Below are 13,926 nucleotides of genomic sequence, written 5' to 3' on the forward strand. Positions count from 1 at the left end.
TTTCTTTACTTGTTAAGGTCAATTCACATATTCTATTTCTTTGTCGGCTCTATAGTTCGGTTCTTTCTAAGCCTTTCTCTATTTCATCTTGGTTATGTAGTTTGTTGGCATACAGCTGTTTCTTATAATCCTTTTTATTTTTGTAAAGTCACAGTAATGTTACCTCTCTTATTCCTGATTTTAATAATTTAAGCTTCTCTCTTTATCTAGTTAAAGCTTTACTGATACTGTTGATCTTTTCAAGGAACCAACTTTTGGTTTCCTCATTTTCTCTTGTTTTTCTATCCTCTATTTCATTTATCTCTACTCTGATCTTTATTATTTCCTTTAACTTGCTTTCAGTTTAATTTACTCTTCTTTTTCTACTTTGTTAAAATGGAATGTTATTGATTTGAGAACTTTTTTTATACAGTTTTAATAACTATGAATTTACTTTAAAGCATGGTTTTTGGCTGCATACCCTAAGGCTCAGATGGTAAAGCGTCTGCCTACAATATGGGAGACCCAGGTTCAATCCCTGGGTCGGGAAGATCCTCTGGAGAAGGAAATGGCAACCCACTCCTGGAAAATTCCATGGATGGAGGAGCGTGGTAGGCTACAGTCCATGGGGTCGCAAAGAGTTGGACATGACTGAGCGACTTCACTCACTCACCCTGTTTTCATATGATCCGTTTTCATTTCCAGTTATATCAAAATATTTTCTATTTTCCTTTGTGATTTCTTCTTTGACCCATTATTTATTTAGAATAGTGTTGTCAATTACCACATATTTGTGAACTGTACAATTTTCCTTCTGTTAATGATTTCTAATTTACTTCCACAGTGGTCAGAGAACATACTTTGTATGATTTCAATATTAGCAAATTTACTGAGATTCATTTGATGGACTAACATATGATCTAACCTGAAGAATATTCCCTATGCACTTGAAAAGAATATGTATTGTCCTGTCGTTAGGTACAGTGTTCTATGTTTGTATGTCTAGCTAGTTTACGGTGTTATTCAAGTCTTCTATTTCTGAGCTGATCTTCATTCTGGTTGTTCTGTCCATTACTGAAAGTGAGGCACTGAAGGCTCCAACTATTATTGTTGAACTGTCCAGTTTTCCTTTTAATTTTTTCACTGTTGCTTAATTTATTTTGGAGCTCTGTAGTTGGCTCCAACTTATAGTAATTACAAGCAAATATTATGCTTCCTAATGGATAAACTCGTTGATCATTATAAAATGTCCCTCCCTGACCTCTACCAACAATGTATATCTTATAATCAACTTCGCTTGGTAATATAGCTTCTCAACTCTCTTTTGGTTACTCAATGCCTGGTATATCTTCTTCAATCCTTTACTTTCAAGTTATTTGTGTTTTTGAGTGCAAAGTGTTCCTCTTATAGACAGGATGTAATCTATATATTTTTAAAAAATTTAGCTCTTCAGTTTCTGCTTTTTGAGAGTTTAATTCATTTACACTTAAGGCTATTACTATTAATAAAGTATTATGTCTGTCATCTTGCTTCTACTACGATTTTTTGGATTTTTTTGTCTTTTTGTTCATTTGTTTCATTATTGCTATAGATATTTTCTAGTATATTATTAATATATTAAGTTTCTAGTGTATTATTAATACATTAAGTCTCTTATTTTATCTTTTACTATATATTTTTGAGTTTTGGCATGAGTCTCTCAGAGAATTACAAAAGACATTGTAACTTAATCTAGTTCTTACTAATATCAACTTAATTTTAATATAATACAAAAACTCTCATTCCCTTTATTCTATATTTGTCATATAAATCACATCTTTATACATTATAAGTTCTCCAACACAGTTTTATAATTGTTGCTCTTTTATGTTGATTCTGAAATAACCCATAAATATGTAATAAAGGAAATGAAGAAGAGCCTGTAAACCACAGACAGGCACAATTTTTAAAAATTATATAAAATCTCTTTGGGGCAGTTTCTGGTTACATTATCCTTAGTACTTGTGATTATAGGTAGCAGTGCATATGTGCCCCCTTAGTTTAAAAGTAGGAGGAAGTCATGAATTTGATAAGGGAAACATTTTTTAATTCTTTAGAAGAGATCAGCAAACTACTCCTCACAACGCCTAAAATATTTACTATCTGACTTCTTACAGAAAAAGACTGCAGATTACTGCTCTAGCGACATTTTAAAATAAAAAGATACACTACTTGCTGATTACAGAAAGAAATTATAGAAATTGATAAAGAAAATATTCTTAATAAGATACTGATATTCTGTGAAACATATGTTGCATATTACTCTGCTTCTTTAAATAACACAAATTTGAAAAGTCTTAAAACCTGCATGAAAGTCTTAATAAATCTGAATAGGTTTAATTCTAAGTACCTTATATTTTTTGCTTTTATTAGTCTTTATTTTAAGTGACCTCTTTTCTGTTTGTTTATGGTGTATGGAAATGGCTACCTTAACATACTGATCCCATAAATATAGCCTTCTGCTGAATGGTTATTACTGATGCCTGTAGATTTGCTCATAGCTTTTTTGTTAATAATCACATGATTTCCAAATAATGACTTTTTCCTTCTTTGTTCTCAATTATGAAATACTGTTCCTGTTTTACTGTATTAGTTAGGAACTCCACCAAAATCCTATGTACAAGTAGATAACTGTATACATGTTATCTTTGCTTTTTATCTTATTCCTGACTTTAGAAGAGAATGATGCTAATATTTTATCATTTAAGAATATTATCTGCCACATGTTTTTGCAGATATCCTTTAATCATGGTATGAATGTCTCCCCTGACTTTTAGTTTACTAAGGTTTTCTTTCCTTTTTATAATCATGAATGAGTCCATGGTCATGTTCTACTACGCAACACTGACTCTATGGAACTGATCTGTTTCAGAAGGAAGAACAGACTGGACTTCTTTCTTTGTTTCATCCTTTTAAATCATAAAATACCTCTGGATTTCTGTAACTTGGTATTACATATTACCAAAAATTATTAAACAATTTGTAATTTGAGGTTGTAAATAATCACTGGCAAAATCTTATCCTTCCTTCACTTCAGCTGAAAAAGGTTTTTAGAAAGAATGGATGTGAGATCACAGATTATTATATAAAACATCAAGTTTTCTGAGAAATTATCAGTATTCCAAACATTTAGGATTTTTCAAGTAAAGGTCATTCTTATCCTTTCAAATTTTAATTATAATCTTAAGTGGAAAAGTAGCATCCTACCAAAAACAGCTTTATTCTCAGAGCATCCTTGTGAAAGAGCATGTATGAACACTTTATCTGGTGGGGAAAGAGAATCTTAAAAGAAGGAGTGTGTGTGTGCATACTAAGTCATTTCAGTAGTGTCAGACTCTACCACCCTAGGGACTGCAGCCTACCAGGCTCCTCCGTCCACGAGAGTCTCCAGGCTAGAATACTGGAGTGGGTTGCCACACCCTCCTCCAGGAGATTTTCCCAACCAAGGGATCAAAGCAGGTGGGTTCTTTTCCACTAGCACCACCTGGGAAGCCCAAATGAAGATTACATGCTAACTGGTTCTGGTCTTCGACACTAAAGACCTTGCAATTAAAAAGTATGGTTGATAATTTCTCCCACTTTGCCTTTTACCATTAAGTTAAAAGTAACTACTTTATTGGAGAAAGTACCTGATTCTGTAGAGTACGTTTTGCCTGGTTGATTCATCTATATGGAAGACATGGTTGGGTGGATACCAGATCCTTTCTGTTTCACTCATTAAAGCAAACATACTATGATATACAGGTGTGATTCCTAAGAAAGAAACAAAAACAAATTATTACAGATATTAAAGTACATTTATAATAACATCTATAATCCGCAGTGGGGCTGAAGCAATAACTCTTAAAATCTGTGCAAAACGTAGCAGCAGTCAAAATCTTCTGGTTCAACACCACTTATAAGTAAGTTCTTAATTAAATATATTTTCCCCCTATATTGTAACATTTGACTGCTAGGATTCTTTCAAATACATTATAAAAAACAGTTTATCTAGTTTTTTAAGTTATTTTGTACAGTAAAGTTGACCCAATAATACTGGATTAACCCAACAATATTGTTTTAAATAATAATGAGGGTACCAAATAACTAAAATATTTGAGTCACCAGGTGCTTTAAAAAGAACAATGAAACAGTTTTATTTTTAAATATCAAGTTTTACACAATATACTTGTTATTATATTCTCTGAACTATTTAAACTTACAATGAAAACTTTTAAACATCAACTTAAAATGCAAAAATATGTGATTTTTTTTTTCAAAAATATTTTAGAAGGTACATTAACAAAAGGCTGGAGGCCAGTGAACTTAAAAAATCATACAGAACAATTAAACCACAAAATTAAATAATGTATATTATTTCCAAACACAGAGAGAACCCACACAAGTACATACCAATCATGTGGAGGCTAAAAACAAGTCTCCAAAAATGCTAGAGACTGGTCATACATACCATGTGTTCTATTCACATTTCAATTAAATTGGAATCAAATACTAAGAAAAAAGAGAACAGGAAAACTGACACATTTTTAAATTCAACTTGACCATGATATCAAAACCAAAGACATTATAAAATGATCAATCTCACTTACCAAAATAAATTCAAAAATCCTAAATTAAACATTTGCGAACAAAATCTAGCAATGTTTCTTTAAAAAAATATGACAAAGTTCATTTATTTGAAGATTGGAGAGATGGCTAAATTAAGAAAATCTATTAACATAACTCATCAGGATGGTGGCTCAGAGAGTAAAGAATCTGCCTGCAATGCAGGAGACCCAAGTTTGATCTCTGGGTCAGGAAGATCCCCTAGAAAGGGAAACAGCAACCCACTCCAGTATTCTAGCCTGGAGAAGTTCATGGACAGAGGAGCCTGGTAGGTTACAGTTCATGGGGTCACAAACAGTCAAACGACTAAGTGACACTTTCAACATCATGATAACATATTAGAAAAAAGTCTGTAGCTAAATGACAAAATGATAAATTTGAGTAGTAGTGAGCACACTGATAGTATCTTTCTACAAAGAATTACTTGAAATATGTTATAATAAAAATCAAGATTCAAAAGGCAAAACAAAAACATTAAAAGTGAAAATGGAAAAAAAAATGGAAATAAGTTATTCACAATGGAGCAAATCCACAAGACTAAAAAGCAAGAGAAAGAATGGATATATTAGTATTGAAGAAAATGTAAATTTAAATTAAGTAATATCACTTTATCCCCATTCACCTAAGAGGGATAGCATCTAGTGCTGACTGAACTGTAGTGAAAAGGAAACTACACTACATAATTGCTAGAAACGTAAACTAGCATAGCTTCTGAGAAAGTAGTACCTATACAGTCATGAGAAATCAACATCAGTAAAAATTTAAAATGTGTTTTTAAGCCAGCAATCTCTCCTGGGTACTCCTAAAAATGTAGTATAGTAGTAAGAAATTAAAAAGAAATAAAATGTAAATTCAAGAGCAGAAAATATGAAAAAACTGAGGTGGTATAATCCATTCCATGGACCTTTATGAAATTTAATAAAAAGAATGAGTTAGTACAAAGGCAGTTGGTTTGAACAGATTTTTCACAATGTATGTTTTCATGAAAAAAGCAAGCAGCACATAAGAGTGTATAATATGATTCCATGCTATAAAATAATGATCTCAAAATCCTAATGACTCTGTATGACAGGGAGGGGGGTTGTGTGATTATGATTATATGGGAGCTTCCCTGGTGGCTCAGAATCTGCAATGCAGGAGAGACCCAGGTTAAATCCCCAGGTCAGGAAGATCCTCTGGAGAAGAGAATAGCTACCCACCCCAGTCTTCTTGCTGGAGAATGTAATGGTCAGAGGAGCCTGGTGGGCTATAGTTCATGGGGTAGCAAAGAGTCAGACATGAATAAGTAACTAAGCACACAGGGTTACACGACTATGGAGAAAATTTGGAGGATTCACCAAAGATTATGGTCTTAGTTACCAGGATGACACTAAAGTAAAAGGAAGATAACAGTACAATGGAGAATAAACTTCTTTTTTTTAAAGAATTCATTAAATAAAAACAGCAAGCCTCATGTTAAAAAGAAAGGGAAAGGGGAAAACAGATAAAAGCCACTAATGAATACAAAGTAAGAGTACACCATGTATGCCACTTTGAAACGAGAGAATAATGGTTTGTTCGTCTCTAAACTTTACAATAATCATAAGATGATAGGAAAGAATACTATTCAAATAATTTGAGAAGTAATTATTTTATCTGAGTACTATTTGGATCTAGTCTAAGTCTGCACTGAAAAAATGCTTTAAACTTGACATTTCTTCTATCTAGAAGGTACAAGGCACTACCTTACCTCTTTCCACAAAATAAGTCACATTGCCAGTGTTTCAGGTACATATATGAGACACAGTGGAAGTGTAGATATCTCAGTCCTACACAGCTGATTCACTTTGTTGTACAGCAGAAACTAATACAACACTGTAAAGCAATTATAATCCAATTACAAAAAAAAACCACAGTGGGAGATGAAATTACCCAGGAAGGGAATGTAAAAGACCTGATTTGAGATTACTTTGGGAAAAAAGAATACTAGGAAGAGAACTTTAGCAAAAAAAAGTGTCATTTAGTTTAAATGTAATCATGCAAATAAAACTGCATATGGAACCAATATTCTTAGCATATGATGATAGAGATATTTATCTGAACAAGATAATGTCATGATTTTCAAACAATAGTGTGACTATACAAAGTAGGAAAAGTGAGCTCATACTGATGAAACATCAGGATGTTTTAAAATGTTGAATAATGATTTCTTAATAGAAGTAAGACTCCAAACCTTAATTATATGTATCAAAATAGGAAAACAAATGTGTCCATATAAATTGGCACAAAAGGGTCAGAACAAGGGGATACACCCCTAAAGGAAAATGGTTAGGTCACACAGCAAACAAAAGCAAAAGACAGTGCTTACATCATGTTTAGTCACACCATCTTATTCCAAAATGGCAATTATATATTAATACTTAATTCACATTTTTTCTAACTAGTTCATGTTAATTGCGCTGTTCTAGGAAGAAAGAACGGAGAAGGTGACGGCACCCCACTCCAGTACTCTTGCCTGGAAAATCGCATGGAGAGAGAAGCCTGGTAGCCTGCAGTCCATGGGGTCACTAGGAGTAGGACATGACTGAGCAACTTCACTTTCACTTTTCATGACTTCACTTTCATGCACTGGAGAAGGAAATGGCAACCCACTCCAGTATTCTTGCCTGGAGGATCCCAGGGACAGGGGAGCCCGGTGGGCTGCCGTCTATAGGGTCGCATAGGGTCGCACAGAGTCGGACACGACTGAAGCGACTTAGCAGCAGCAGGAAAAAAGAAAAGGCAGTGACACTGTGTCTGAGATACACATTATACTGAATAGATTCAAAGAAACCTCAAAGTCACTTTTAACTCCCTTTCTTTCCCTACACACTAAGTCCAAATTATTCTTATTTTTATTTAATAAAAAAATTAAATTCAAGATGTTTCTTCTTTTCTAAGCCACTACCAAAACTGTGATTCAATTCCATATCATTTTAGACCAAGGACAGTCATTCCACTAATATTAACAGTCTCTATTCTATAATATGCACAAGATGGGTATGGAAAATACAAAAATGAAAACATTGCCTAAATTTAAGGATCTCATCATAGATGACCCAGAGAAGCCATTAGAGAATTACAAAACAAGAAATTAAATGCATGATAGTAAAGACCACAAGAAAACACAAAAGTATAGTGCTGACAAAGATTCTTTCCTAGACCAACTTTTAGTCAGGCTTGTCTGAACCCTCCCCTAAGAAACCCTAAAAGTTTATTTCCTTGAAGAGTCCACCTGCTTAAATCCATTTAGCAAGATTTCGCCATCTTTGACATATCTGATCAAATTCTGCACTCCTTTAATCCCCCAGCTGGTATCTGAATCACCATGGTCTGCTCAGCAAGAATCCCCCCCAGACCTGATGTCTCCTCCAATAATTTGTGATTCCCCAGTGTCCCCATCCCACTTGTTCCTTGGCTATAAATTTCCACTTTTTCAGACTGTATTCAGAATTAAGCCCATTTCTACACTGGAGTAGCTTTCCTTATTATTGTTTAAAAAAGTACATCTTTATCACATTAACTTTTGTCTGGCTCTGATTTTCTTGAGCTGAAACTCCAGTACTTTGGCCACCTCATGCAAAGAGTTGACTCACTGGAAAAGACTTTGATGCTGGGAGGGATTGGGGGCAGGAGGAGAAGGGGACGACTGAAGATGAGATGGCTGGATGGCATCACTGACTTGATGGACATGAATCTGAGTGAACTCCGGGAGTTGGTGATAGACAGGGAGGCCTGGCATGCTGTGATTCATGGGGTCGCAAAGAGTCGTACATGATTGAGTGACTGAAATGAACTGAACTGAACTGATTTTCTTGAGCAAAGGTAAAAAATGTATCAAGAGGTTCAGGTGAATTAAAGACAAACAACAGCTGAAGGAATCTGTCACCAGCCAATCTGCAGTACAAGAAATACTAAAAGGAGTTCTTTATGCTGAAGGAAAACAATGACAGATGAAAGCATGGAAATGTATGACAAATGAACAGGAAAGAGTAAAAGAACAATAACCATTTAAATCAATAATAATTTGTATACCTGTGTGTTTGTGATGTGTACAAAAGTAAAACAGATCAGTAACACCAAATGTGAAAAGAAGTAAACACAGTTAAGTTGTTATAAAATTCTCGAATTGTTTGAAAAATAACATGCTAGCTTAAGACTGTAATAAGCCAAAAAATGTACACTATAATATCTAGGGTAGCTGCCAAAAGAAAAATACAAAAACTAGTTCAAAAAAAAAAATCCAACAGAAGAGATGAAGTAAAAAAAAGAAAGAAAGAAAAATACTTGATCAACCTAAAAAAGGCAGAAAAGAAGGAAACCTAAAGATACATAAAATACAAAACAAGGTTATAAACACAAACACATCAGTAACTGTACTATACATAAATGTAAATAAGCCAATAAAATACATATTATATTAGTCTGGATTATTAAAAAGAAAACTGTGTTATTTACAAGGGACATACTTTAAACAACCCAGGTTCGATCCTTGGGTTGGGATGATCCCCTGGAGGAGGAAATGGCAACCCACTCCAGAATTCTTGCCTGAAGAATCCCATGGACAGAGGAGTCTGGCGTGCAATAGTCTATAGGGTTGCAAAGAGTCGAGCATGATTGAGTGACTAACACTAATTTAAACAAAAGGATATAGATAGGTTGATGCTAAAAAGTAGGAAAATTATACACCATGAAAACATATGGCAAAAAAAAACCCTAATGAGTCAACATTAGCATTAAACTAAGTAAACTTTTTTAAAAAAAGAAAGATTAGTTGAGATAAAAAGGAACACTTCACAGTAATAAGAGGGCCATCTCAACAGGAAGACATAATAATATTAAATGTGTGTTTCACTAACAAAAGTGAAAGTGACAGTTGCAAAGTCTTGTCTGACTCTTTGCAACCCATGGACTGTATCCTACAAGGCTCCTTCGTCCAAGGAATTGTCCACGTGAGAATGTTGGAGTGGGTAGCCATTCTCCAGGGCATCTTTCCAACTCAGGGATCAAACCCCGGTCTCCTGCATTGCAGAACAAAAGCTTTACCGTCTGAGCCAACAGGGAAGCCCCACTAATTTCAAGACTCAACAGAATACATGAAGCAAAAAAACACAGAACCAGAAGGAGAAACATACATTCAAAATTTCTCAGAAATTGTGAGAAGACAAAATAAATAAACAAAGGATATAAAATTTAAAATTAACCAAATTTAGTTTACATTTAGAGAACACTACACCTAGCAAGTCAGACTATACACTATTTTCAAATGCATATGAAACATTAAACAAGAGAGTAGATAACCTAAGTAACAATGAAAGTCTCAAAAAATTTCAGAGGATTGAAATTATATAGAGTACACACTATGAACATAGAAAAAAATTTTTTAAAAATCAGTAACAGAAAGATAATTTTAAAATCTCCCAAAGGAATCAGAATCTGGATGTGCTATATTACCTAAAATGTCCAGTTTTTAACAAAAGGATTATGAGATATGCAAAGAAACAGGAAAGTGTAATCCTTGGGCAAGAAAACAGGAAGGTAACAGACAATGCCTATAAGAAGACCCAGATGTAAGATTTAACAAAAATTTCAAAGCAATCGTTATAAATATGTTTGAAGAACTAGAATAAACCATGATTACAGAAGTAAAGGCAGAGTGACATCAGTGAAAATGGTGTATTCCTATACAAAATCGACAACAAAAAACAGTAAAAACGGTCGAAAGCAACTTCATGAGAACTCTGGAAAACAGTCAAAGATATCCAACAATCAAGCAATTTCTGAGTCAGGAAAAAGACAATTTTTAAATGGTGGGGAAAATTAGCAGCACTTCCACTCTGCTCTCTGCTCAGGAAGGGCTTAGAGATGGCATCTGGTATTCCCAATGTGAAACTCTGGTCCATGGCTCTAGAGTTAATAGAGTCAATCTTAATGATTGATTAAGTCATAAAGTGATTTAATCAATCAAAACTATTAAATAATTTTAATTTGCTGCCTTCAATGTGCTCAAAGAGCTAAAGGAAGCCATGGACAAAAAACTAAAGGAACCAAGAGAAAGATGTGTAAACAAAGAGGAAGAGTATAAAAAGTGAAAATCTGGAACAAAGAAGTACAACATCTGAAATGAAAAATTCACTAGACTGTTTCAAAAACAGGTTTAGATAAAATAATCAGCTAACTTAAAGACAAGTCAATTAGATTATCTAGTCTGAAGAGCAGGGGAAGAAAAGAAAAAAGATGGACAAAACTAATACACCTGTGGGATACATTCAAGTCTGCCAACATTACATTATGACAGTTTCAGAGATCTGAAGAGAAAGTAGAGAAAAGGAAAGAATATTTGAAAAATAATGGCCCCAAACTCCCCAAATTTGATGAAAACCATGAACCACACAAATCCAAGAAGCTGAATGAATTGCATGATGATAAATGCAAATTGATGCACACCGAGACACATTAAAAATCAAACCACCAGAAAACGAATATAAAGAGAACATCAAAAACAGCAAGAGAGAAATGACTCATTACATACAAGGAATCCTCAATTAGGCATTCTCAGTAAGACTCATAGCAATTTCTCATCAGAAACCAATATGGTCATGAAGAAATTGGATGACATAATTAAAGAGCTCAAAGAGAAAAAAGTCAAATGAGAATTTTATATCTGACAAAATAGTTCTTTAAAGATGAAGTAGAAATTAAGACATTCTAAGATAAACAAAAGCTTAGAGATCTCACTGTTAAACGGCCAGCTCCACAAGAAATGCTAAAAAGTATTCTACAGGTAGAAATGATAAGACATTAGACAGTAACTCAAAGTCATGAGAAGAAATTTTTAAACTATGATGAAGATACCTATACACTACAGGCATAAATATTAAACAATGCAGCCACTTTCAAAAACAGGCTTGGGGTGCCTCAAATAGCTAAACAGAGAATTACCATTTGACTCAACAATGCTGGATTTATACACAACAGAAATGAAGTCATATGTCCACACAAAAACCTGTATACAAACATTCACAGAAACATTATTCATGATATCTAAAAGTTGGAAACTGCCCAAATGTCCATCAACTGATCAGTGGTTATAGAATATGTAGTATATCAATGCAATGGAACACTATTCAGTCAAGAAAGAATTAAAAGATTGGGAGCAGGAGAAGAAGGGGATGACAGAGGATGAGATGGCTGGATGGCATCACTGACTCGATGGACGCGAGTCTGAGTGAACTCCGGGAGTTGGTGATGGACAGGGAGGCCTGGCGTGCTGTGATTCATGGGGTTGCAAAGAGTCGGACACAACTGTACAACTGAACTGAACTGAACTGAAGTGATACAACTTTATTGACTTTTATTGATACAGCTTTATTGACTATGCCAAATAGTAGTGATCTACTTCTGCTTTATTGACTATGCCAAAGCCTTTGACTGTGTGGATCACAAGAAACTGTGGAAAATTCTGAAAGAGATGGGAATACCAGACCACCTAACCTGCCTCCTGAGAAATCTGTATGCAGGTCAGGAAGCAACAATTAGAAATGGACATGGAACAACAGACTGGTTCCAAATAGGAAAAGGAGTACGTCAAGGCTGTATATTGTCACCCTGCTTATTTAAGTTATATCCAGAGTACATCATGAGAAATGCTGGGATGGAGGAAGCACAAGCTGAATCAAGATTGCTGAGAGAAATATCAATAACCTCAGATATGCAGATGACACCACACTTATGGCAGAAAGTGAAAAAGAACTAAAGAGCCTCTTGATGAAAGTGAAAAGGGAGAGAGAAAAAGTTGGCTTAAAACTCAACATTCAGAAAACGAAGATCATGGCATCTGGTCCCATCACTTCATGGCAAATAGATGGGGAAACAATGGAAACAGTGACAGACTTTATTTTGGGGGACTCCAAAAACACTGCAGATGGTGACTGCAGCCATGAAATTAAAAGATGCTTGCTCCTTGGAAGAAAAGTTAGACAGCATATTAAAAAGCAGAGACATTACTTTGCCAACAAAGGTCTGTCTAGTCAAAGCTATGGTTTTTCCAGTGGTCATGTATGGATGTGAGAGTTGGATTATAAAGAAAGCTGAGCACCAAAGAATTTCTGCTTTTGAACTATGGTATTGGAGAAGACTCTTGAGAGTCCCTTGGACAGCAAGGAGATCAAACTAGTCCATCCTAAAGGAAATCAGTCCTGAATATTCATTGGAAGGTCTGATACTGAAGCTGAAACTCCAATCCTTTGGCCACCTGATGCGAAGAACTGACTCACTGGAAAAGACCCTGATGCTGGGAAAGATTAAAGGTGGGAGGAAAAGGGGATGACAGAGGATGAGATGGTTGGACAGTATCACCGACTCAATGGATGTGAGTTTGAGTAAAGTCTGAGAGTTGGTAGGGAGGCCTCTTGTGCTGCAGTCCATGCAGTCACAAAGAATCAGACACAACTGAGCAACTGAACTGAACTGAATTGAAGTGATACAACATGAATGAACCTTATAAACATTACATAAGCTTAAGAAGTCAGTAAGAAAAGACCAAATATTGTAGGATTCAAATTTACTGATACAAAAAGGTAAATTTACTGAGACAGAAACTAGACTGGTGGTTGTCTAAGAAACTGGGGAAGAATAGAGAGTTTTAGGAAGTGATATCTAATAAGCACAGGGGTTTCTTGAGGGTAGTGATGGCTGGACACCTCTGTGAGGATAATACAAAATACTGAACTGTACATTTTTAAGGGTGAAACATATGACTTTAAATGTAGAAATTGAATTATATATCAATAAAGTATTTACAAAAAACAAACATGAGACATTAGTTCATACCCACTGGGTATGATTCACTGTTAGATGGTGCCAAGGGTATTGCCTTGGCTGAATAAATGTCTGAACCATCTCTGGATTGGCCATAATTGTCAGTATTAAACAGTAGGACCCTGACAACTCTACCTCAAAAACTCCAAAAGGAATTGTCAGATCAAGTCAAAGAAAAAGAGTCATTTGGTTAATTTCCTAACTTTAAAAGAGAGATAAACATACTAACTTGTGTGTCAGTTTCAGCTTATAAATAATGTTGCTACTAACCGGAAGTACCTAAAGACCCACCCAGGACTGAGGTGAGCCTCCACAGACATTTCCCCTTCCAGAGTTAATGCTGTGACAGGACCAGCTCTTGTTGATCTTATTATGATTACAAGGTGCATTTCAGCAAAAATCACCAGGGAACTTCTCAAAGCAGAAAAGAAAGGCCACAACTAGCAACAAAATTACAAATGGAAA

General features: G+C 34.8%; 1 protein-coding gene across 2 annotated transcripts in view; it reads right to left on the bottom strand.

Annotated features, from left to right (window-relative positions):
• Positions 1-13,926, bottom strand: part of LOC120860228 (tyrosine-protein kinase JAK2-like) — a 119,062-nt gene that overhangs the window by 65,270 nt on the left and 39,866 nt on the right. For both annotated transcript variants that reach the window (XM_040236013.1, XM_040236012.1), the window contains exon 4: positions 3,648-3,771. Coding sequence is in view for 1 of the 2 variants with exons in the window: in XM_040236012.1 (XP_040091946.1) it covers positions 3,648-3,771 (124 nt within the window). In the remaining variant the exon portion in view is untranslated. The remainder of the gene's footprint in view (positions 1-3,647; positions 3,772-13,926) is intronic.

Source organism: Oryx dammah, unplaced genomic scaffold (genome assembly GCF_014754425.2).
Source record: "Oryx dammah isolate SB20612 unplaced genomic scaffold, SCBI_Odam_1.1 HiC_scaffold_11050, whole genome shotgun sequence".
Lineage (NCBI taxonomy): Eukaryota > Metazoa > Chordata > Mammalia > Artiodactyla > Bovidae > Oryx > Oryx dammah.